Source organism: Athene noctua, chromosome 1 (genome assembly GCF_965140245.1).
Source record: "Athene noctua chromosome 1, bAthNoc1.hap1.1, whole genome shotgun sequence".
Classification (NCBI taxonomy): domain Eukaryota; kingdom Metazoa; phylum Chordata; class Aves; order Strigiformes; family Strigidae; genus Athene; species Athene noctua.
The window spans coordinates 132,035,109-132,059,614 of record NC_134037.1 but is presented as its reverse complement, the minus strand read 5'-3'; the positions used below and the strand labels follow the sequence as shown (position 1 = coordinate 132,059,614).

General features: G+C 44.9%; 1 protein-coding gene and 1 long non-coding RNA gene across 4 annotated transcripts in view; one reads left to right on the top strand and one right to left on the bottom strand.

Annotated features, from left to right (window-relative positions):
• Positions 1-22,000, top strand: part of NCAPD2 (non-SMC condensin I complex subunit D2) — a 25,926-nt gene extending 3,926 nt beyond the window's left edge. For 2 of the 3 annotated variants that reach the window (XM_074896514.1, XM_074896524.1), the window contains 23 exons: positions 54-251; positions 761-895; positions 1,435-1,519; positions 2,082-2,256; positions 2,523-2,644; positions 3,620-3,817; positions 5,692-5,866; positions 7,476-7,560; positions 7,713-7,846; positions 9,196-9,328; positions 11,016-11,100; positions 11,204-11,365; positions 11,613-11,827; positions 13,020-13,131; positions 13,445-13,568; positions 13,836-13,991; positions 14,210-14,387; positions 15,324-15,418; positions 18,145-18,225; positions 20,891-21,077; positions 21,284-21,410; positions 21,552-21,707; positions 21,882-22,000. In XM_074896514.1, the coding sequence (XP_074752615.1) occupies positions 54-251; positions 761-895; positions 1,435-1,519; positions 2,082-2,256; positions 2,523-2,644; positions 3,620-3,817; positions 5,692-5,866; positions 7,476-7,560; positions 7,713-7,846; positions 9,196-9,328; positions 11,016-11,100; positions 11,204-11,365; positions 11,613-11,827; positions 13,020-13,131; positions 13,445-13,568; positions 13,836-13,991; positions 14,210-14,387; positions 15,324-15,418; positions 18,145-18,225; positions 20,891-21,077; positions 21,284-21,410; positions 21,552-21,707; positions 21,882-21,964 (3,201 nt within the window). In that variant the 3' untranslated portion in view covers positions 21,965-22,000. The remainder of the gene's footprint in view (positions 1-53; positions 252-760; positions 896-1,434; positions 1,520-2,081; positions 2,257-2,522; positions 2,645-3,619; positions 3,818-5,691; positions 5,867-7,475; positions 7,561-7,712; positions 7,847-9,195; positions 9,329-11,015; positions 11,101-11,203; positions 11,366-11,612; positions 11,828-13,019; positions 13,132-13,444; positions 13,569-13,835; positions 13,992-14,209; positions 14,388-15,323; positions 15,419-18,144; positions 18,226-20,890; positions 21,078-21,283; positions 21,411-21,551; positions 21,708-21,881) is intronic. The other variant, XM_074896533.1, reaches the window with a different exon arrangement.
• LOC141956234 (uncharacterized) lies at positions 2,504-24,506 on the bottom strand. Its single transcript, XR_012632863.1, has 3 exons — positions 23,886-24,506; positions 22,943-23,109; positions 2,504-2,587 (listed from the first exon to the last, which is right to left on the bottom strand). It is a non-coding gene; the product is annotated as an uncharacterized LOC141956234 (long non-coding RNA).

Here is a 24,506-nt window from a genome sequence, read left to right as displayed (position 1 = left end):
ACCAAGTCACGTCTTTTTCTGTTCCTGGCTCAACAACTCTCCTTTTTGCGCAGAGTTACATGATGCGAAACGCCATTCTGGCAGCTATGGCAGAAGTGCTGGTGCAGGTGCTGAATGGTGACCAGCTGGAGGAAGCTGCCCGTGGTACTCGGGACCAGTTCCTGAATATGCTGCAGGCCCATGTCTGTGATGTCCACAGTTTTGTGCGCAGCCGTGTGCTGCAGCTTTTCACTCGAATCGTTCAGTGCAAGGTAAGTCTGTGCTAGGGAAATGGTGTTGCTTCAGTTGTCTCTTCCCTGTTGTGTTTTCGAAGGGAATTTGTCACCCTGCTCTTTGTTTGCAGAGACTGAAGTTTAACAGAGAAATGTATGGTCCCTGTGTACTGTGGTGTCTGTGGTTCCTTTTTCCCAAGAGACCAAAGATCCTAGGGGCAAGGAAACTGGGGAACAGAAATTATGTGCAGATCTTCATTACAGGGACAGTCTAGAGTATGCAAGCTCTTTTTGGACATTGGTATGGGAAAACATCACCCTCACTAGGTAGACTAAAACTCGACTTAACAGGACCCTGGATGACCTAATCTGAGTCCTTGCTTCCAATAGAGGTTGGGCCAGAAGGCATCCCAAGGTCCCTTCAGGCCTAGACTTTTCTATAAATCTATAATCTGTGCCTTTTAGAACGTTAATATGTCTGCAGTAAAATAACTTTCCTGAGTCTCTGAGCCTTCTTGGTAACTTTCTGTGTTCTTATTGTGTGCTAGGCCCTGCCGTTGACTCAGTTCCAGTCTGTGGTATCACTGGCTGTTGGGCGTCTCAAGGACAAATCTGTGATAGTGGTTAAAAATGCGATTCAGCTCCTGGCTGCGTTTTTGTCCAACAATCCCTTCTCCTGCAAGGTAATTCTGACTAGTATGATGGAAATGCTAGGGGTCTGCAGGCTGAATCTCTGCAGTGTGCTATAGCCAGGGCAGCTGCCTTTCTGTGTCTTGTGGGAGGGACAACATTAGCCTTTAACTCTGCAGTTGGGAGCTTTCTGGTTTTCCCAGACTCAGATCTTGCTCTTCCCTCGCTTGGTGTAATTAGTAAGTATGCTGATGGTGAGGATGGGTGTGTTTGATTGTGGAAAAACCTGCAGCAGTTTGATTTGAATCCACTATGGGGTTTCTTTCCTTAGGATCAGAATTAGTCTTTTAGAACATTCTGTACAGAGCTGCAGCTCTTTGTGCTGAACTGCCCCTTCTCCTGAGCTTCTGAGCCTCAGACTGGCAATTTACAGCTGTGTCCATTCTAGAAACTACTCCAGTTTCCAAAACCAGGGTTTTCTGAGGGGACTGATAACTTAAATCAGGAAGTGGAAGAGAAAGGAGATTTCTCTAGCATTTCAGAAAAAGGAGGATAAGTAGCATATTTCTGTTTCTCTTCCTGGCGTCTTCAGCTAAGCTGTACTGACTTGACTGAACCACTGAATAAAGAGGTGCAAAAGCTGCAAGAAATGAGGGCCCATGACAGATCCACAGCAGGTAATTTCCCTTCTTCCTCTTTCCTCTTCCCAGAGCATACCAGGGTTTATTTTTAACCCATCTTAAATTTGCACCTAGGCTGTGGTTACTTCATAGAGTGGTGTTATGAAAGGACCATATCAATGTCCATATCTAGATCAACAGTCCACTTAGCTAAATACCCTATTTTCAGGGTAAGAAGTGAAAATACTTATGAACACCCTCCCAGATTTCCATTTGCAATCATTCAAGGACTGCTTGAGCCATAATTTTGGTCAGATATTAATTTAAACTTGACTAGCCTTGGACCTGGTGCTGCCTACAAAACAATAAATATCAAGTGATGGTTCTCTCTTACCTGTCATTTTTTTACCCTCAGTGGTTTCTTTTTTGATGTGTAAGAGTTCTTGTCTGTTCTTACTGCAGTCTGGGTGGGATCAGCAATGGGAATAGTGCCTGCCTGGGATGGAGTGGGAAGTAGAATTCTGAAGTTCCAGATGAGTTTCTCTCCCCATTTAGGGTGTCATTTGAGTCTATATTCTTCTTTTCCTCTGTTGTGGTTTTTTGTTTGTTTTTTTAATAGCTCCAGCGATTGCCCCGGAGGAAGAGTGGGAAGCGATGCTGCCAGAAGTTAGGGCTGCCACACAGCAGCTCTTTGAACCATCGCAGGAAGGGGAAGAGGAGGAGCTGGAAGTTGAGGAAACAGTGGAGAGTACACTGGAGAAAATCATTGGCTTGCTGAGGAAGCTGAATTATAGGTAAGAAGGCTCTGTAGTTTGAGAGACTGTTTACCCCAAGGGATGCATCAGTCTCTTGTTCTCTGTTCGAGAAAGGTTCAAGCTCCAGAGTAGAGGGATGATTTCCAGCAACATTACTCTATGGGGAGAGATTGACATGGGCACCCAGCAGAAGATGCTGGCAGGAGCTGCTTTTCCAGGTGTTCCGTGCAAAGTTGAATGGCTTCCCCTGGGCTCTGCCCTAACGGGTTGCTGATGTTCTTCTCCTCGGTGATGTCGTTGTCCAGGAGCGCAGCCCGCATTACACAGAAGGCCCTGTGTCGCTTCCAGGGGAAGGAGCCCTTCAGTGGCCCTGCAGAGGAAAGCAAGGAGGTGGCAATCCTGGGTGTTCTGAAGAGAATTTACACAGGTAACTACTTCAGATCACTCTCTCTTCAAGTCCAAGGCAATGCCAGAGCTAGACCAAAACCCTCTGGAATGCCTTGTCCCTCCTTTTGACCAGTGCAACTCAGTCTCTGTGTTACTTGACAGCTCATAGAACTGCACCATCTCTGGATTTTTTGCTTGTGTAGTGGCCTGGTATTTTGCCTGGATCACATTAGTCATGTTATTTCATTTTTGGTTGGAACAGTTTCATGTTCCCAGTAGAAATGTATTTTTGATGCTTTAACTCACATAATATCTGCTGAGGGGAGTGAAGCCAGTGTTATCCGCTCACACCCTCCTGTCCTGTCTGAATTTGTCAGGAGTTCTGCTTCCTGAACAGGTGGTGGCACATAATGCTTACCCTCAGCAGCCTTGACCAAGCATCTAGTTCAAGCAAAGCCTTACTTATCTGTGGCTCAAGCCTCTGGGCGTGTTTTTAAGACTTCGCATGCTTTATCTCTGGTGTTGATTCACAATAAGGTTTCCTAGCCAATTCCCTTGAGCTCATTTCTATCAAAACTCTGTCGTCTAAAAACCTCAACTTTATCAACTATCCACACTTGCACAAACTTTGCTAGAGAGTGGTAGGGTTTGTCTTCTCCCTACTCTGCCCCAGTTCCCTTTTAGGGCCTCATCCATCTTTGGGGAGCTGTCAGGTTCAGATTAACCCCTTCAGCATTTTAATGGAGTTTACCCCAACTGGACCATGCCTTTCTCCACCCCTGGATTAAGTTAGCATTTCCATGGTGTGTCAGGTTGTGGTACTGGAACTTGCTCTGCAGCGTGCTGAGATTTTGTTTTTGTAGATAAGACTGGTGGCAGAATTTTGGATTTTTGTCTCCTGGCTCTTGGAAGGTGTCACTGTGGGGTGGAGAGAGAAGGGTTAAAATGCCCAGGACCTTGCTTGTTTCTTTCATACCTTCAGCACGGCTCACAAACAAGTGTTCATGCTGTGCAGGTTCATGCCTAGGCGAGAACAGTGGGGATCCTCCACGTGACAAGACTGAAGAAGTTGTGCTGGAAGAGCAATGTCAAACAGAGATGGTCAAACAGAAGATGTTGGTGCAATACCTACAAGACGCTTACAACTTCTCAGCGAAAATCACAGAAGCCCTGAGCTTGATCAGCAAGATGATGTACGAAAACTGTGTCTCAGGTGTGTAAAATAACCATGGGGCCCTTCCCCGCCCATTTAGCATTTCCAGATCTTTCCCCTTGCTGGAGAGGAGATGTGGGAGTGGCAGAGGGCAAGGGGAAAAGGTTGGAGGAGGTGCTTTTCACTGACCAGATATCCCAGTCAATTCCAGGATCTCAGAAAAGCAAGCACCATCTAAATGGATGTTCGTGAAGGGGTTGTGTTAGGGCATGAACAGGCTTTTTAGGAATCTCATTTTTAAATATCAAATGTGAAATGTTTTTAAAAGCCAGGTGACCAAAACTACTTAATTCACAGAAGCTGCTCCACCTCCTGTGGAAGGCAGGATGTAGGTTTGTCATCTCACCTGAGGCTCTCCCAAAGGAAGCATGGCCAGTGAAGCTGGGTTCTGTTACCTTCTCGGTGCCCTGATGAAGCTTTAGGTGTTACGCTGACCACAAGATGGGAACCGGGCAGCTTCTCGTCCACCTCACCTTTCCCTAAACTTTATTCTGTAGCTAGAAGTGATCCTGATCAGCGGGTTCTATGGCCTGGTCCTCTTCAGTGCTGTAGTGAAGGGTGGTGATGAGTAGGCCTTTGAGCTAATTCAGCTATTCATATTTAATATTAGAACTACTGCAACCAGTGAGACTTTAAAAAAAAAAGTGCTTATCCTGAATCAGCACCCCTGGGGGGGCTGGGGCATACAGGAGCACAGCTCCCGTCTCCCCAGTCTTCCCTGGCCCATCCATTTGCGTGGGTCTGGACACCACAGTGCTTCATGCAAGCACTTCTGAGGTTCCACCTGTAGTAAGGACTCATACATAACCTGCGGTGAGTGTGTGGGCTTCCCCAGCAAGGTTTGAATGCACAGAAATCAAGTCCTGAGTTCAGTGTCTTTACAGGTCATTTGAAACTCAAGGCTGAGAGGGTGCCCCTCACCTGATACTTAAACACCTGGGGGTTTTTTTTGTTTGGTTTGTTGTTTTTTTAATGGCTGTGCAGATTTTACTAATTTTCCACCTCTCTGTTCTGTGCTGTAGCATAAAGAAGGCAAGTTGAGTGTCTGCAGAGCTGACACATTTTTGAGATGTTCTCTCCATTTGGAGACAATATGCTGCTGGGTGAGGGAGTGGTGATAACGGATGTGTGTGCCCAGATTTAGGGTTTTTTAATTAAAGATTTCATTTTATTTTTTCCTTTGCAAATATGTATCTTCTGGTATGACTGGGGGCAGGGGAAGCATATCAGCTTGTCTGATCTGGGATCTTTATTCAGATTTATAAGCTGGGGCTTATACTGGTTAAGTTCCCACTTAACCAGAGGTCAGACTCTATGAATGGTTCATGTACAGATCCTCGAACCCTTACTGTGGCTCTCTTGTGAATGCTCTCCAACTTAATGGTTTTTCTTGTCTTATGAGCAGAAGACTGGGCAGTATATTTCAGGAGCACTCAAGCTGTAATCAAATACCTTATCCTCTACATGAAATAGTTTAGTTCTTCTGGTTACAGCACTGGGACTTATATTCAGCTGCTCTTGTCTGCTGTCACCATGAGATTTTTTTTTTTTTTTTTTTTTTTTTTTCCCCGAAGCTACTGTTGCCCAGAACAGAATTTTGTTCTTTCTCCAAACCTGGTCTCTGTACTGCTCTTCTAAATGTATCCCATTGGATTTAGCTGTAATATTCTTCACCTGTGCCTGTTTCCTCCAGTACATTTACATCTTTGTACTAGTGACTCCATTCTGACTTGAGCCCTCTGCAGACAGTAGCAGTGACCTTAGATGCTTGTAGGGCTTGCTGTGAGAGCAGTACACCTGTGAATTTGTTTTAATGGCCTCTCTAGGAGGATTAGGAAAGAACTGCACTAACGCAACTGTTCTTCTCTCTGCAGTGGTGCAGGAAGCCATTGCGTTCTTTGTGACAGTCTCAAAGTTTGGTGTACCCCAGGCACTGCTCGGAGTCCGCAGGATGCTCCCCCTCATATGGTCAAAAGACCCTGCTATTAAGGAGGCTGTGCTGAATGCCTACAGGCAGCTCTATCTGAATCCCAGTGGGGATTCCGAGAGGTATGGCTCTTCCTAAACAGAAGGGTTTTTTCTCGTTTTTCTTTATTTTTTTTTTCCCCCCCTCCTCCCCACCCCATTTCTTCTTTTGAGGAGCCGTTAGCAATGGGTGTGACAGGAAGAGAAATCAAAGTCACCACACTTAATGCTGAGCTGAAACATGTTACATGTCTGATTATCCCAGTTTTCCTAGTGCTGAGGTTCTGCTATTGGTTTGTCCTAAGTGTTCACATGTAGGAAATAAATGCAGCAAAACTCCATGTGGGACCTTGTGGAAGGAGAAGCTGAGAATTATTTGAAATTAAACTGTTATCAGACACTCACAACGTTCTCAAACTCCACTCTCATGCAAAGCACTGCAGCAAGATACACATGCCTCAATTATCTGAGTAGGGCCCTTATGTGATAGGGAACAAGGGGTGCCCATTATGAATTTTGTCTTGTCAGCAGGGTTCTTGATTGGCAACAATGAACTGATTTTTTTTTTTTTTGGACAGCTATTTCAACCCGCTTGGGAGTCAGCTGTTGTTACAGAGTCATCCCACGTCTAAGCGTCTTGCATACTTCACCTTTAGTGGGCAAAGTTGTTGCCCAATGTCTCTTCCCTCATTTTGGGTTTCTTCTGGCAGTAGTTGCTCATCCTGTTGGGATAAGTAGAATGCTGTACAGTGTGGTCCAAAGTTGGAGCTATCTTTCTCTTACCAGAGCTCAGTGTTTTTGCTGACAAGCCACACATGCTGTGGCCTTATCTGAGTGTAGGCATTCTGCTTCTGATCTTCACAACACATTCCTCGGTGTTTACTGGTTTTCTTACTGTCATTTGTGTCCTTGATTGTTCAATATATGCTGTTTCTTTATCCCTCACACTGTACAAGGTTAGTTGCTACTATTATCATTTGGGTGCTTTCACACACATTTCTATTTATATTTCACTCAGACCGATCTCGTGGTTTTGTAACAAATCTCTACACGTAGCAGATGAGAGGATGTTAATGGGGTCTTTGTTGCTGATCCTCATTGAAGATTCAGGGGTGGGAACAGGCTACTACATGCATGCTTGTTTCTTCCACGCTAGACTAGCTGTGTCTCCTCTCTGCTGTGACACTTGCTCTTTTTTTTATCACTTGCCCGTGTATAAATCCTGTTGGATACACACTCACTAAGATAAGTGTGATCCCTGGTGAGATACACCATATCTCACCCTCATTTGTACCATCAGCAATAAAAAGCACCTGCTGCTTCTAGTTTCTTCTTCATAGTATTGCCTGGAGACGACTCCAGCAGTTTGAGCTCTGGCTTTATTTGTTCAGAGAGAGATTTTCAGTTTGTTATGTTCTAGGGGATAGTACTTCTACTTGTGGTTGAGTATCTCTTGCTGGGTCTCTGAGTACAGGGAGGAAAAACAGTGCACAAGGGAGTAGACTTTTGAGCCCATGTCATGCTCACGAGCTTGGTGACTTGGAGAACTCCAGCTTGTGGAGGGGGAAGTTTCCCTGTTCCAGGGATCAGCTCTAACAGATGTCCTCAGCTCTCTGAATAGGAGAGTAATTGTTACAGTTGATTTTTTGGTTTTTTAACTTTTTTTTTTTTTCCATTTTTCCCCTCTTCAAAGGGCCAGGGCCCAGGGCCTTGTGCATTCTCTCTCTCTCATCATGGTGGATGCATCATTAGGAACGATACAGTGCTTAGAAGAAATAGTGAGTACTTGTTTTTCCTGGGTTTGGATTGTATTTGTGATCTTAGAGGTCTGTTATATTAAAATAGTAGTCGTTGTCGTTAACGTCTCTGTTGGTTTGAAGTCCATCCTCCTCTGCCTCTCCCTACTTGTTTTATTGCATTTCTTTTCCAGATCTCGGAATTTGTAGAGAAGGATGAAATAAAGCCTGCTGTGATCCAGCTGCTTTGGGAGCAATTCACGGAAAAATCTCAGTGCTCGTTGCTAGAACGACGTGCTGCTGTGATGCTGCTGGGGATGATGGCACGGTGAGCCCAGGGCCCTGTTTAATCCTGCGAGCAGGAGGATGTCCAGGGAGTTGATTTTTATTGAAGAACTGTGGGTGCTGCATCAGCTGGCCATTTGTTTTGCAGCTTCAGAAATAGTAACCATGTCATGGGGTAACAAAGCCTGAATTTAAACGTAGTTGTGATGGGTCCCACCAGTAGAGTCTCTGAGTATGATGACGTTACTTTCTTTGTGTTCTGAATGTCTGTTCCTCCTCAGAGCTTACCATGTCACAGCGCTGTAACTTTGTGTTTGGACAAGAACAGTGACAAACTGCAGAGTAGAGGTGTCTGGAGCCTTTAGCATGGAGGGAAATGAATCTGCTTCCCTTTTGGGGGGCAAAAAGAGTGTAATTGCACTGCATTTTCTGCTTCCCAACCCAGTAACCCTTTGGCATTTAGCTTACCTGCCAGTTTCTTCTTGCTCTTCCTACTTCAATCCTTCAGCAGTCAATAAGAGGCCTGCATAATGGTGATCTTAAACTTCTGGGCTCTGGAGCTTCAGCCAGTTCCTTAATTTGAGTATTTCTTACAAGTTATTTCTACTGCCCCATCCCATGTGCTTATGGCAGAATTTTGGACATTGACTCAAAATTAATATCCTTCCCTAAAATCATGTGATTTAAAGAAAACTGTAGGTTTCCAGGGTATCCCATAAGATTCTGTGTTGAGTCCATGGGATGTGCATGTGTGAAATAGGAACAGCATTGCCTTCTTCACAAATCTGCCAAGGGATGTGATTTTGCTTTTGTCCTATAGATTCTCTTTTTAAATACATTAGATTCTGTTCTTGCCTTCTTCACCCAATTAATTATATGTTCCTCAGATCAGGCCTGGTCTGAAGAATATACAATTGTACCTTTCACAGGTAGAAAGAGCAGGGGGAGTGGGCATGGGTTTGGGGGATTTTTTTATTGTTGTGTTGTGGTGTTTTCCACAGTAGGGGAAGAAGTGGCACATATCACAGGTCCTGAGCCACTGGACTCTTTTCTATTTTGCAACATTTTTCTTTGTCTTTTAAGTTTTGCTCCTTTCTGATAAGAAAGAAGAGTCAAGAATCTTCTTTCTTTACAAAGAGACAGTGTGCCCAGTGTTGTTCACTTTGGAGATCCTCATCTCTTAGCGGAGTGTGGATTATACTGTCTTGTGTGGCACATTGATTGCTGCTCCTATAGCTGTATATTGAGTCATTGGATGATTTTTTTTTTTCCCCCTCTTACTTTAACCACTGCCTTCCACAAGGCGCAAGGAGTATTTCTGTTGGTTATCCATTCTTCTGTAAACTTGGAGCAGCGACTCGTGTAATACCCCCCATGCCTTCCATTCCATAGAAGGAAGCCAGAGATCATAGGCAGCAACCTGGATGTCTTGGTGACAGTAGGGCTGTCTGAGAAGCTATGTGAAGACTATCGCCTGGCTCAAGAAGTCTGCAATGCCATCTCCAGACTGGCCTGTAGCCCTAAGGTAAGACTCTCAGTTTGTTCCTGAGGTCAGGGGGAAAATGGTTTGTATTGAGAAGAGAGAGAAGTGATTAAATTTTTACTGATTTTGAAATTAAGTAGGTTGAGACCATTCAGCAGCACTGTCTGGAAAGCTTAGCACACATCAGTGAACATGTAATAAAAGAATCTTCATTAGGCAACAGGCTGAATTCAATTACTAAAGAGTTCAGTGCACAAGAAAATCTGTTTTTCTTTCAATTCTATTCCACAGACTCCCGGTTCTAAACTGATTTGTGTTTCTTCAGCCATGAAGCCCTTTCCTCTACTGATGTTTTCTGGTGTTGTGATTCTTTTGCCCTCCCTATTGATTGATATTTGGGAGTTGTCAGCTGTATAGCTGAATATAAAACATGAAAGGTTTTCAAACCTGTCCATGTTGTACTTACAACAACATGATGGTCAATGGCTTCTTTGTCTGGGGAATAATTTATACTTTTTTTTCATTTACTTGGAGGAAAAAGAAAAACGTTTTTTGACTCAAGTATTTAGGACGTTTTGGTGCAGGAGTTCCAGCGTGAAAGCATCCCTCCTTCACACAGCACGATCATTCTGTTTGCCCCTTCTACTGGGGACGTTACTGCAGGATCTTCATGAATTAATGTGTATCACGACATTCTTTAATGTTACAAAGACAGTTGACTTAACTCTGCAGTTGTTTGTATGTGAGAAGGGACTGAGCTGTAGATATTTGAATGACAGTGGTAACTCCTTTCTCCCCTGCCCTTAACCAGAAATTCAGTACAGAGAGTAGGATTGTAGTGAATTGAGAAATTCTGTTTCCAGCTACTGAAAACTGCTAAATCCTCAAGCAGTAGCTTGTTTTGATCAAGTATATATTGATCCGGCAGACACAGATGTGCTGGGATATCTTGGGCGTTGTCATACTTGGTTTAGTAGTTCTCTGGGTTACATTATTCCCAACCGAAAACGTGCTGGGACTGATACAGCATATGTGCAATAGCCTAAGTGCAAGGTGGTGTTGGATCCAGAGCTGCTATCTGCTATTTTTACTGATGATATTTTGGTTTTAAACAAAACCTCATGGTTCTGGAGTACTGCCAGGCAGTAGTTACCTTACTGTTGATACCTCTGAAGGTGCTCTGAAAGTTTCTTTCTTTAGAGCATGTTTAGGGAGATGCATTGTAGATAATGAGTAAATAATATCATATTTAAAAAGAGTCAGTTTGAGATTTCGGAAGAGTTATTTTGGTTTAAGGTTAAAGCAGCGGAACTGTCTGGGTTGGCCTGGGATCATCATTTGGCCAAGCTTTAAATGCTCCCGATGCTGCCATCGTGCCTTCAAAAGTGACAGTTATGTCCCCACCATGGGCCTAGTGTGGGTTTGACTAGGATAGCGTACACAGAATCACAGAATCATCTTGGTTGGAAGAGACCTTGAAGACCATCCAGTCCAACCATTAACCTCACACTGACCGTTCCCAACTCCACCAGATCCCTCAGTGCTGGGTCAACCCGACTCTTCAACCCCTCCAGGGATGGGGACTCCCCCCCCTGCCCTGGGCAGCCCATTCCAACACCAAACAACCCCTTCTGCAAAGAAATACTTCCTAATATCTGGTCTATCTACACAGGAAGGGCAAGGGGGATCTCTTATGTTGGTAAGAGTAACTCATCTGTTCTCTCTGCAGCCAGCACTAGGGAAGAACAGTGCACCTTTTCGGCTGCCACAGAACCACATGCTCTTTGATTGCCTGAGTGAGACTGTGAGTAAAGGTGAGCTCAAGTCAGCGGTAGGTTTGGAGGGGATGGAGTCAGGCTGTGAGACAGCCTGTGTTGTCGCTGATATGTGTGGTACATCGCTCTGTCTTCTTGATAGGCTTTGGCCAGCCGAGTGCTCACTGGATCCCCTTCATGGAGGCAGCAGTAATGCTCATCTACCAGCTAGCAGAAGGGGCAGAGGAGATATGTGCTCACATCCTGCAGGTGTGCAGTCAGCAAGCTCTGGACAAACTGCAGGAGGCTGACAGGCAGAAGGCTGGTAAGGAAAAAAGCTGGTGCAAGAAAACCTGTACCTGTGGTTTGTAGTGCTGGGATTGGGTGGATAACTGCAGGAGGAGAACAGAGCTGAGGTGCTAGTGGAGGTGTTGGCATGGAAGGGTGCAAGTGCTCTGAAGGAGTCTGTGGAGCATGGAGCATGGAGATGGGTTACACAGTGAGACTTGGTAGTAACTGATGGGGGAAGATGTCTAGATCAACCCTGAACTGTAGTAATTTTTCTCCACTAGATCCAGGGGTTTCTCCCAGCAGAGTCTCTGATGATGCTAGCAGTCTCCCCACATTCCTGCTGGTGCATCTGGTGTCCCTTGTAGGACAGGTGGCACTGCAGCAAGTAGCATATTTGGAAGTGTCAGTGAGTGCAGAGCTACGTCGACGTCGCATTCTCAGAGAGGAGAAGACCAAGAAGCGTTCTGGGAGCAGCGTGAAGAGGCAGAGACCCCAGGTGAGAACTGAGGGGGGTTTTCCTACAGGCAGCTCTTCTAGTATCCCAGCTTAAGGGCCACAGCAAACTTCTGGAGAATGTACTCCTGAGGATATGTGAAGTCTGGGTAATGCATGCTCTGGGAATAGAAATAGACATGTTGGTTGGGAATGACAGGGAGAGCTGAGGTCCTTGAATGACGCTGTTCAATAAAACTCCCACACGGGTCTTGTGTTTTGAACAGACAGAAGAGAAGGAATGAAGGGTGATGTCCTGGCCGTACTTATCTTCCTGCTCCAGGCAAACATTTCCTTTCCACTCATCACCTCCTTTCTTACTAGTGCAATCTATTGCAATTGCTGCTGCTGGTGAAGAACACCCATTTGTGCCCTGTGTTTTGGAAAAGGGCTTCTGGAACCTTGGTCTGTAGGGCTTGAGGGGTCCTCTCCTCTCACAGATAGTAACAATGAAAGTTTAATAGGAGCCTTCTTAATAGGATCTGTATGATAGAAATACCCTGTTTTGTTAGATCTACCTCAGAACATTTTCCAGAGTGTAGTGAGGCTGACTTTCTTGGGTGAGAATAGAGGAAAAATGTGTGTCCATAGGTATCCAGTCTCTATTTAGACACATACGCTGCTAAGTTCAGAGAAGTTTGTTGTTCATTTCCTCATCTGCCCTGCTTATCGGTATCACTACCATTTCCCACACAAAGGAGGTTACTATGAGACTTTCCAATACGCAGCAGTTGGATGCAGATTTCATCCCTGTGCAACGCCGACGTCTCTTTTCTTCCCTTGTGCTGCTTTTTCCTTGTTATAAGTTTCCCATAATCTTGTTCACAAGACCAGCAGTTCAAAGGCCACTCTGAACTTCTTGCTTTTAAGAATTATGTGTCCCTTAAGTTGTGCCGGACTCAGGCATTGGTGCCGGATGTGTCCTATGTCTGTCTCAGCTTAGTAATTTCAGTAGCTTTAGGCTTTCTTTTCAGTGGCATTCTGTGACACTTGGACTGGCAAATCCTGGACTACCCTTCACAGCTTATTACTTCTCAGGGAAAAATGGGTTATAAAATTATCTATAAGTCTGGGTTTTTTCAACTCTAGTCATGCTGCTGGTAACATGCATGCACCCCTCACCTGAGAAGAGTATTTCGTATAGGAAAGGGCTGTAGTTGCCTGTCATCTTTTTTACAGTCTTCCTTTCTGCACAGAGCATGGGAAAGGAGACCACTATGGAGGAGGAGCTGGGCCTCGTGGGTGCCTCAGCTGATGACACAGAAGCTGAGCTCATCCGCAGTATTTGTGAGACAGAACTTCTAGATGGTAAGTGTGGCTGCTGCCAAGGAGCACTGCCTCCATCTGCCTGTGTGAAAGAACAGGTACAGCAGGTAACAGATCCAGAAAGAGGAAGGCTGTTTCCCTTAGAAGGAAATGCTGTAACTTTTTGTCCAGTGTCAGCCTCTGTGTAGGCTGGCTGTTTCTTTGCTCTGCCTCTCTGGAGGTGGTGTTTCAGTGGTGGAAGCGAGTCAGCCAGTTTCTATAGTTTGCAGGAGTTCTGGGATAGACTGAGTAATTGTTCTTGGAGACATGCACAAACAGTGTTCTCATACTTGCTGGTTTTATCCCCTCTCTCTAGAGAAGCACCTGTTCTCTGCCTTTGTTCCACTGGTGCTCAAAATCTGCAGCAACCCTGGGCTCTACAGTGATTCATCGCTCTCGGCTGCTGCAGCTCTGAGTCTTGGCAAATTCTGTATGATCAGGTAATGCCTAGCTGTGCTGGTGTTCTCTGCCCAGCCTTTCTTGTACAAGCAAATCACAGAATCGTCTAGGTTGGAAAAAACTTTGAAGATCATCTAGTCCAACCATAAACCTCACACTGACCATTAAATGTTAAATGCTGTGTCTTCTTTCCTGTGGAGTGCACAAACACAAAAGAGCATTCATAGAACTTTTTTTTTAAGCTCTCTGATCTCTGAGAGGTGGAAATTTGGTATCTATGCCTTCTTTTCTGTACCTTATCTTGTCAGCTCTGAGTTCTGTGACTCCCACTTGCGCCTGCTGTTCACTCTGATGGAGAAGTCCTCTCTGCCTGCTGTGAGATCCAACCTCATTATTGCAGCAGGAGATCTGGCCATCCGTTTCCCCAACCTGGTGGAGCCTTGGGCATCGCATCTCTATGCCAGGTAATGCTACACTCAGTGCTGGGAGAGGACAGGTGATGAGAGCTCTGTGGAAGGGTGACACTGAATCTCGGGAAGGTGAGAATAACTCAGGAACCAAATTTGAAGATGTTGATGAAAGAAGACAAGAGACCTGGGCTGTGGAGTAGGCTGTCATGGGTATCAGTACCTTAGAGATATTCACTCAGCTGCTTTCTGTGATAACTATATGTTTTTATCAGGTTGCGGGACCCCTGCCCAAGTGTGAGGCAAACAGCTGGACTGGTGATGACTCACCTCATACTCAAAGACATGGTAAAGGTGAAGGGCCAAGTGAGCGAAATGGCCACTCTACTTATAGATCCAGAGAAGGCAATCATGGGAGTGGCTCAGTACTTTTTCAGTGAACTCTCCAACAAGGCAAGTGGATACTCAGGGACCTTAGTCCACAGGAGTGAGGAAGGGTGGGTGGAGACTGGGTCAATGACTGAAGAGTTTTGTTCTGGAGAAGGTGTGTCAGAAGGTGTGTCTGTCCCTCTTTGTTGCCTGAGTGAGGGTAGATAAAGGAATTTTTGCAACATGTATTTTATTTCGACCCTGATGTTGCTGAATTTGGCCTTATCCATTCACATAGGAAGGCAGGCACCAAACCAGTGCCTCATCCCTTTGCTTTCTTGTAGATGCCTAGCACAGGGTGGGGAACAGTTTTTCTGCAATTTAGGCCTGACAACAGAGTTCCCTGACCCCCTTATGGCTCAGGCAGTGCATCATTTCTGAAACCTTTCAAAGTTGTTGGCTGTGTGACACTGAGATATTTAAACTGAAGCAGGTGCAGCCCAAGCAGGTAACCACAGTAGCAGTGTTACCCCCTGTACACAATGTTTGAGATTTACTGCCTGAGAAGCTGCTGTGATACTGGGGCTTTAATATCTTGGCTTGCTCTGTTAAAACCAGAGTCATCCACCTCACTGCAGTAACTTATTACCTTTGCAGTGTCTATGACAAAACTACATAAAAGCAATGGGAAAAAGGATCTGGACTGGGCCTTTTCAGGGAAGGTGGGAGGCAGTTTCTTGAGCTGAACTGCTGCTTAAGTTTCCTTTACCAGAAAGCTTTTGCGTAGGGTTGTGGCAAGATTGAAAAGCAAAGAAACTCCATCCAAATCTGCCAAAGAGCCCAAGTAGTCCTGGATATATTTATCTGGCTGTGTATGGCTTGTTTCAAAAAGCTGATGTTTTCAGCTAGTAGATTTGGGGTAGGGAGAAAGGAGGTAATTTTAATGGGCAGCTGATTCAGCTTGGCTCGAGCTGTCTTTCATAATTCTGTATCTCATATAAAACTCTATATTCTGCACAGGGTAATGCCATCTATAACCTGCTTCCAGACATAATCAGTCATCTCTCAGATCCTAACTGCAGCATAGAAGAAGAATCCTTCCACACTATTATGAGGTATTCTGGGGTTAAAAAAATCTCTTTTGACCGAGACTATATTTATGCAAAGAGGGTGACAGATCCAGGGAAGAGAAACTAGTGACACATAAATGCTTTTTCAGTTGTTCTTGATCTGACTTTCTCAGTCTGTATCTGAAATGGAGTCATGCTGAGGGGAATCAATTCTAAAGCCATATAGTTGGGGGTGAAGAGGAGACTCCACAAAGAGTTTCCACTAGCTCAGTCAAAATTACTTTCCCCTAGAAAAGGAAAACAGTTGGTTTTGTGCATGGGAATGTGGATATACAACATTAGGATAATACAACAGATTTTAAAGACTCTGCCGCCTTTATCATTTTGGTGACCTACTGGATTTTTGTAAGGAATTTTAGTAAAGCTGTAGTTAAAGTAACAGGTTTGGGTTTGGGGTTTTTTGCTTTTGTTTCTTTTTTTCAAGAAACCCTTACTCCATAGTAGAGAGACATATTGGAATATTTCAATCCAAGGGTATGGGTTGCTCATAGACAGCACAAGCAATGTCTTTAGTGGCAAATTACATACATTTTCCTCTCATACCTGAAACTTAACCATATAAGGGTTTTTCTGAGTTGCCCGAGTCCCTGTGGATTACAGAGGGGAGTGTTGGGCATGACAGAAGCATTGCTGTTGCTAAAGAGAACAGTAAAATCTCTGGTGATTTTTTTTTTTTTTTTTTTTTTTTTTTTTTCAACTAGCCTTTCTGTCCATGAGAATACAGTGCATTTAGGAAGAGGGGTGGAATTTTGGACAGGTAGGAATTGCAAGGCACGGAAAAAGTCTGTTGGTGAGGCTGAAATTAAGACTGAAACGGCTGCTAAAGTTGATGGGTGTTTTGTTTCAGCTTTCAGTAAGGAGGGTAATGGGAAATACAGCATGGGGCTACTGATAGCACATGTAGAAGGGGAAGTCAGTGTCTGAAGTGGAAGCAAACCATCACAGAGAAAAAAAAGGAAGCATGTATAAAAATAATGGTATGTAACTTTGGAATTTTCAGTAAGATTTTTAATAAATGTCAAACTGGAGGTGTTACCATAGACCTAGAGAGTGTCACACTTGCATTCAAGTGTGATTAGTGTGATCAACAGCTATAGATGGACTTTCCTAATTTCCAGCAACATACAGGGAAAGAACTGGAGGTGCCTGGCAAATCAGAGAAAAGGCGGTATTGATTTAACGAAGTCGACAGGTATAAAATTAGTCTAAAGCTAATTCATTTTAAAGAAGACCTGATCATCAGTTAGCACACCACATCGTATCCTTTAAACGAGGCAAAAAAAAGGAAATAGTGGTTGAAACTGAACTATTTCCCCATATAGCATTATACAAAATGCTTACATTGTGGAGAGGATCCAGCTTAACTCAGAAACTGGTGGACAAAAGCACAGGCTGGGAAGGAAACAGTGGCTTATGCTCCAGGAACACTTTCTGAAGTGGAGAATAGAGGTGTGTAAAAGAGATAGAGGTGGTAGGGGGAGCATCCCTGTTAAAGGACTAACTTGTGGAGAATGAGAGGGTTACAGTAATAACTGAGATGAAAACTAGCAGAACAAAGTGTAAGGTTAAATGTTGAGAAATTGTTTAACCTCTACTGTAAAGCTATGGCTAAAGTTAGAGGTGTGTTCCACTTGTTGTTTTAGCAGTCAAGTTATTTGGTTTACGTGTAGGGAAGCATTGGTAGTGCTGGTGAGACCTTGCACAAATGCTGCTGTGGTTCTGGTCACTTAAGTTAGAGAAAGATGAATTGATGTTGGAACAAATGCAAAGGGAGGACTCTTGAGGATATGGTCTCTGTTCCATATCTTAGAAAAGAAGCTTGGTGTGATGGTTGTAGACATAACAAAGATGTGCTTAGAGCAGTTATATCAAGGCCAGTGGCAACCTGACTGAGCTTAAGTTAACAGAAATGTTGGTACAAGAGGTCAGAAGGACCTGCTTAATAAATAGAAGTTATTCAGTGATTTCTGTGCATCATGACATCGTGCAAAAGTACTTAACTCAGTTAAAGTCCATGTCTCTCTATTCCTCAAGAAGCTAAGAAAAACATGGGATCAGGTTAGCATTTAAGTTCTGTTAGATTTTGTTCCCACTTTAGTGCAAAGTAACACTCACTTTTGCATTGATCCAAAAATCCAGCAACACACCTTCAGCAAATTAATAATGAAAAATTACAAGAACGGTTTTGAAGGGGGGGTGTACTGCATGCCACCCCACTCCCCTCAAGGTCTGCTTGTCAGACATACTAGTCTGCCAGTGCACCTTGGGAAGTGAGGAAATTGTCTGGAGGTGTTGTATGCTCTTAAAGCTGGGTGGAAGGAGTGGATCAGAAGTCAGCACTGTAGGCTTTTCAGTGTCCCTCCTACCTCAGACCCTGCACAGACATTAGCACTTTCCCTTCCAGATCTGCAAAGGTCTTTGCTTTAGCTAGATTTCTTCATTTCTTCCTAGGCAGGTGGTATTATGCAAACATGCAGTTTTCATTATATGTTACGTCATAGCAGCTGTCCCCCAACAGCGACTGTCATTACTATTTGAAATATATATATGTTTATAGCTTCTCCTGAACCAAGTCTGAGACATGCAGAGCTCTCTTGTCTTCTTTTGGAGGACCACCCAGCTAACCGCTGGGTAGGATAGCTACAGGCATCTTATGGTGTAGGCAGAAATGGTGTTTCCTCTTTCAACTTTGCCATTTTTTCCCTTTGCAGACATCTCTTCTTATATATTACAAAAGACAGACAGACAGAGAGCTTGGTGGAGAAACTTTGTCAACGATTCCGGACTGCCAGGTGTGTTGTAATCCTAATTTTCCTGACTAGCAAGCCTGCTTCTTGGGAATTTTTAGAAGAAACTAGCTTGTATACGGTGCTTCTAAAAGGTTCCCACTGTATTCTTCACGTGGCAAAATGACAAATGCTGACATAACCTGGATTAGGTCCCTTTTTTTTTTTTTTCCTTCCCTCTATCTCCCTCCTAAAAGTACATGTATAAACTAGGGCTTTTGGCCTTACTAGACTGTGATTGGCCCCTCTCCCTTCCCTGCTTTCTTAGGGGAAGGTTTTGCTGCAATTTAGATCTGCATTACAGCTGAGCAGGGAGACATCCCATGTGTGGGTTTTATGCACCTCTGTGGTCCTTTACTACAGGCTTTTTCCTTGCACTGGGGCTTTGGGCAACCTGGTCTAGTGAAAGGTGTCCTTGCCCATGGCAGGGGAGTTGGAACTAGATGGTCTTTAAGGTCCCTTGCAACCCAAAACATTCTGTGATCTCATCTTAGGAAATCAGTGCGTTCAGCTGAGAAGTTGGGATCTCCCCTGCAATCCTGTCTGGGATAAGATCAACTGTCTAGTTGATACAGGCCTATACTTGTTCTGTGTGCATGGGCTCAGTACTAACTCTATTCCCAGGACTCCGTTTTCTTATTCAAGGGCTTGTGCCCCTACCCACTTAAGCCTTTGCTTTGCTCTGTCTGCAAGATGTGTGTGCCTTGCTCCTGGTGCTAATGACAGAGTATATAGTGCAGGACCCATGCCTTGAATCTGGGATTTTTTTTTTTTCTGACAAGAAAGATATAGAAATTTATCTACCTCTCTGTCCTGTACTTTCAATGATATCTTCATTTTACTTTCCACTGGATTTTATGCACCCTGCCTTCCTCCATTCCTGTGGCTCTTCTCCATCGTTGTGACTTTGCCCTTGAGGTTTAAGTTGTGTCTGCCTATCTTGGCCGTTTTGTATGCAGTGCCTGGGCATGTGACCTGCTCAGCTGCCTCAGGGAGTTGCATGTTCCCTAGAAATATTTGGATTTTGTTTCCTGAGCTGGAGTGGTGAGCGGCCCCTCTCCAAAATTGCCTCCCAAGAACACTGGCGAGCTCTTCACACCGCGCTTGTGAAGAGCAATCTGCGTGTAAGCCATGCCTGGCCTTTACTGAAATGCCCTAATATTTCTGTACCACCAAGATGATGAGTTTAATGCACACTAGTAGTAATGCCAGACCTGCACTCCAGGCTAAAACAGGAGCTCATCAGAAAAGATTTCACAGCTGCCACCGCCACCCTCCTCAGCATTTCTGGAGTTCTAAACGTAGCAATGTGCCAGGTATCATTCAGACTTTAAATGTGGTAACACTGGATGCTGCGGCTTTTGTCAGAGCATTCTGAGAGAGTATATGTAGGACAGACTTCTGGCCCTCTACTTTGTATGTGTTAATGACAGGGGCTTCAGCCAAGCTTTTTTTTCCTCACATTCCATCACAGTGAGCTACATTAAGGATGTTAGCTTGCTGCTTTTTGGTTTTCTGCCTTTTTTTTTTTTTTTTCCCCTGTGTCTTGCTGGAATTTGAATGTAGTCCTCCTTTGATACAGTAGTTTTTATTTGTTGATTTAATGAAAATGGCCGCCTTTATGTAACTGGCCAGGAGAGAGAACATCAAATACAGCTTCTGCTTGAGACTATCTCAAACATGCAAAAATGAGCAGCCATGGTTTTTTTATTATTCAGTTGAAACAAGGCCCTTCAAGAGGAGTCCTTACCTCATTGAGTGTATTTTTTCCTCATAGCCAGCAATAACTTCTGATACTTCTTGAACAAGTGACTGTGTTCTTCAAGACTGAAGCCTTCATGTCTTTCTGACAGACATGAAGTCAGTGTCTTTGGAATCCAGTGGTGGTTGTATCAGCAATAGCATGGCCAGCAGGGACAGGGAAGGGATCTGACCCATGTACTTGGCACTGGTGAGGCCGCACCTCGATGAGTGGGTTCAGTTTTGGGCCTCTCGCTACAAAAAGGACATTGAATGACTCGAGCGTGTCCAGAGAAGGGCAATAGAGCTGGTGCAGGGTCTGGAGCACAGGTCTGATGGGGAGCGGCTGAGGGAACTGGGGGGGGTTTAGTCTGGAGAAGAGGAGGCTGAGGGGAGACCTCATGGCCCTCTACAGCTCCCTGAAAGGAGGGTGCAGAGAGGGGGGATGAGTCTCTTGAGCCGAGGAACAAGTAACAGACAGGACAAGAGGGAATGGCCTCAAGCTGTGCCAGGGCAGGGTCAGACTGGCTCTTAAGAAGTATTTCTTTGCAGAAGGGGTTGTTGGGTGTTGGAATGGGCTGGCCAGGGCAGGGGGGAGTCCCCATCCCTGGAGGGGTTGAAGAGTCGGGCTGACCCAGCGCTGAGGGATCTGGTGGGGTTGAGAACGGTCAGTGTGAGGTTAGTGGTTGGAGTGGATGGTCTTCAAGGTCTTTTCCAACCGAGATGATTCTGTGATTCTGATTCTGTTGTGTATGGTATGGCACAGCACTCTGTGCCTGACCTGTAACACAACAACCCGAATCTCATGTTGTGCAGGCAGAAGCACCTGCAGGACATGCTTTATTCTCATGTGCTGTAGTTCTAATTAGCACGATCTCATCCTTACACACCCCTTTTTGTAAGAGCTAATGGCAATCTCTGTCTTTCTCAGAACTGAGCGTCAGTATCGGGATCTGTCCTACTGCCTTACTCTGCTTCCCCTCTCGGATCGGGGCCTTCACAAGTTGCAGGACAACTTTGACTGCTTTGCAGACAAGCTCCAAGACCCAACCATCTACGGTTATTTCCAAACTGTGCTGGCTCGATTCCGCAGAGCAGGCGGCAAACCTGAGACTAAAGTAAGGATGGGGGGCAAGTGTCCAGGCCAGGAAAACAATTGCCTTTTACACACAGTGATTGGAAAGCCCTGCAGTTCTCTATTTTAAGCAGGCTACTCCTCAACAATATCAGAGAACTTGATGGCAATCTGCTATGGATATATGGATATAACACTTCTGTCTTCTCTCCCTCTCTCTTCCCCCCCACTGTCTTACATCTCCCTCAGGCTCTGGCTGAAGAGCTGGAGCAGAAGCTGTCTGCCTGCCATAACCGAGGGCTGGATTCAGCAGAGACGTGCCAAGAAGGCAGCAGAACTCCAGTGCCAGAGCCAGCCAAGCAGAAACCACCAGGAAGTACGTTCCTTTTGTGAGACTGCAGCCCTCCCCCTGATCTTGCAGTCCACCAGAGACACCTAGAGACTTTTCCTCACCCTTACAGACAGAATGGCTGCTACCTTTCTCTTTTTTTCTTCTTTTTTTTTTTTTTCTTGGCAGGTTCATGCCACCAGCCCCTGAGCACAGCCAACAGGAATGAAGATTTTGTCACACCTCAGTCTCGCAGCCTCCGAAACCAGAAGCGTGGCAAAAAGCGCCCTCCACCCAAAAAAGCTGTTGTTGCCTTTTCCAGTGATGAGAACAGCTCCGAGGACGGTAAGGCATCGTAGAGGTATGCTCCAAAGGTGAAAGCAGTGGAGAAAGACTATAGGTCCTTTGGTGTAATGGGCAGGCAGTGTGTAGGGCTTCAGAGTGCTGCCTAAGCTGCCTGCAGATTTCTCAGTTCAAGGCAGTGGAGTGCTGGTTATTCACACATTTTACTCTCTCTAGAGCTATCAGCAGAATTAAGAGAGGAGGAAACCCCCACCAAAACAACTCCCATCACCAGATCTTCAGCCCGCCGGCTGCGCTGAGGGAACCATCTGCCACTGTCTTTAACTAAAAATAAAACTCACTTTATGCAGCAGTCGTCTTCTGTTGTCTCAACTACCCCATAATATGACAGTGCTTTAAATGAGAACAGAATGGAAGTTACGCATCAGGTTAAAGCAATTCTGACTTTTGGTATCTCCACAAAGAAAGGCAGTGGTGAACATAGTTGCTGCTTTGACTGGTTTTGCCCTGGCTTTGCAGGTGAAAACAAGCTGCTTAAAAAAAAAAAAGAAAAAAAACCCAACCAAACAACTCTTTGGAAGAAAGTCTTTCTGAGAGCCAAACTAACCACCAAGTACAAAATGTTCATTCCCTTCCCACTTCGCACATGGTTGTAAGTACACCATTCAGCTCCTCTTAACACAGGACCAATATGATTTTGCTGGGTTTAGGCCCTTTTGATCTTTTTTGAAGCTCTTGCCCTGCAAGGAGGGAAGTAACCTGCATCTTTTTCTTGTACAGATCTCCTTATAGAAGAATTGAGGGATTTGGAGGGGTGAGGAAAGAGGAAGAAAAGCTGACTTAGACTATAGTGAGAGTGCAACAGTGAATATGCAAAAACATACAACTGTACAACAAAAACTAGGGAAAAAATACCACTTTTTTTAAAAAAAAAAACATAAAAGCAAACATAAACATTTCAGAATTATCTTTGCCAAACTCTGATTTGCTCAAGTTACCAAGTATACTGGTAATGTTGGTTGTCTTACTGTGCTTTTTGGAATGTATTTGCTGCCAATCCAATTATGTTTCAAATAAGACTGACACTTAAGCTCTTTTCTTCCAGGAATGCCACATCGGTGTTCAAGTCAGTCATGGCACTCCTTGGACTGCCATCAGAACATGCAGTGCCCTAAATCTGAATTTGTGTTAATCACATTAACAGCCTTTAACCTCCTGTCTCACAGGCACATTGGCATTTGTCCCAGAGCTATTACTACAGAATTATTTCCTCTTACCTGTGAGTTGCCTAGAAAGCAGACTGGCTGCTAGCTGGGCAGGAAGCAGGTTCCTGCAGATCTTCCACGTTATCTGTCTCTGAGGATCTACCAGGTTCCTCCCAGCTGTCGTGGTTACCCTTGTTTTGCCACCAGGTAGATCCTGCTGCTCAGTTCTCTGGCCTGGGCTGCATAAGTAGCAATAAAAGACTGCTCTAGCTATTTTGATCTGCATAAGTAGCAATAAAAGACTGCTCTAGCTATTTTGATACTATTTAAAAAAAAAAAAAAGCATTAGGAAGGGTTGGACTAGATGATCTTCAAGGTCTTTTCCAACTTTGAGTCTGTGATTGAATTGCCTTGACATGGGAATACAGTTTTTAATGCCACTACCTGCGTGGACATATAAGCATGGTTGAATGCTTACAGAAAGGAGTAGATAAGGGAATGATGGGGTGATGAGTGTATTTATTGGGCTGGGACATATGGGTCAATCACCACACTTGAGTCTCAGGACTCAGGGGAAAGATCTGCCTGCTTGCCATCACAGCCAGATATCAGTATAGACACCCTCCCCAACTCCACAGTACCCCAGTAACAACAGGACAATCGTGTGCAATACAAAGATCAGAAAGCTGCATCAATAATGTCCCCCTCTCCCATAAAACAGTGAAGGCTATGGGAGACAGAGGCAGCAGCTACAGCATTAACAGTAAACACGACACACAGTCATGCATCCTGTATGTGATTCCCCCGCTGCCGCCCACAGGGTATGTCACTCACAGATGGGAAAGTAAGAAAAAGGACAGCATATATGGATTTCTCCCCAGGCTCAAGGCTTTACAAGTCTGTGCAGTAAATCTTGCGTATATGTGAGATAATATGTTGACAATCCTGCGGTGAGGGAGATAGGAATGGGTGGGTGGAGGAAGCAAGGTGGCCATAAAACTAAGCCTTGGCTTACCTTCAGGCCATGTTTTTCCACTAGAAGTAGTTAAACTTTTTCCTTCAGGAGAGCCGTCCAGCTGCCTTTCCAAGACAGAAGGGAGGTTAGGCAGTCAATGGACTGACATGGGGGCTCCTTCACTGCTTTGCAGTCTGTCTTCTGCTCTTTCCCAGGCACAGCGCTGTCTGGCCAAAGGAGAGGGAAAGGTCAGTGAGCCAGAGCTCCTGTTGGTCCCTTTCTGCAAGCTGTTGAGTGGAGCTTCCCCCCTCTTCTTGCTGGCCTTTCCTGGTATTAGAGGAGTTCACAATCCTGTGTCACGGACAAAGGAAGTACTGCAGAAAGATGAAGCAAAAACCAAGGGGGTCTGGACAGCTACACAGTGGCTGCTGCCTTAAGCAGCTGGTTGCTGCCCTTCTCTTCCTTGCAAGCAGCTGTTACGGTGGCTGTCATGATGACCAGGAATTGCGACTGAAGGAGTAATCCCCCTCCCTCGCTTCTGAGACAGTAGGATGACTCAGTGCCAAGATCAGTGGTTGGACTAGCTGATCTCCAAGGTCTTTTCCAACCCAGATGATTCTGTGATTCAGGGGGGTTTCCATTCTCTGAGGACCTCCTGACCACGATGGGCTCCAAATGTCT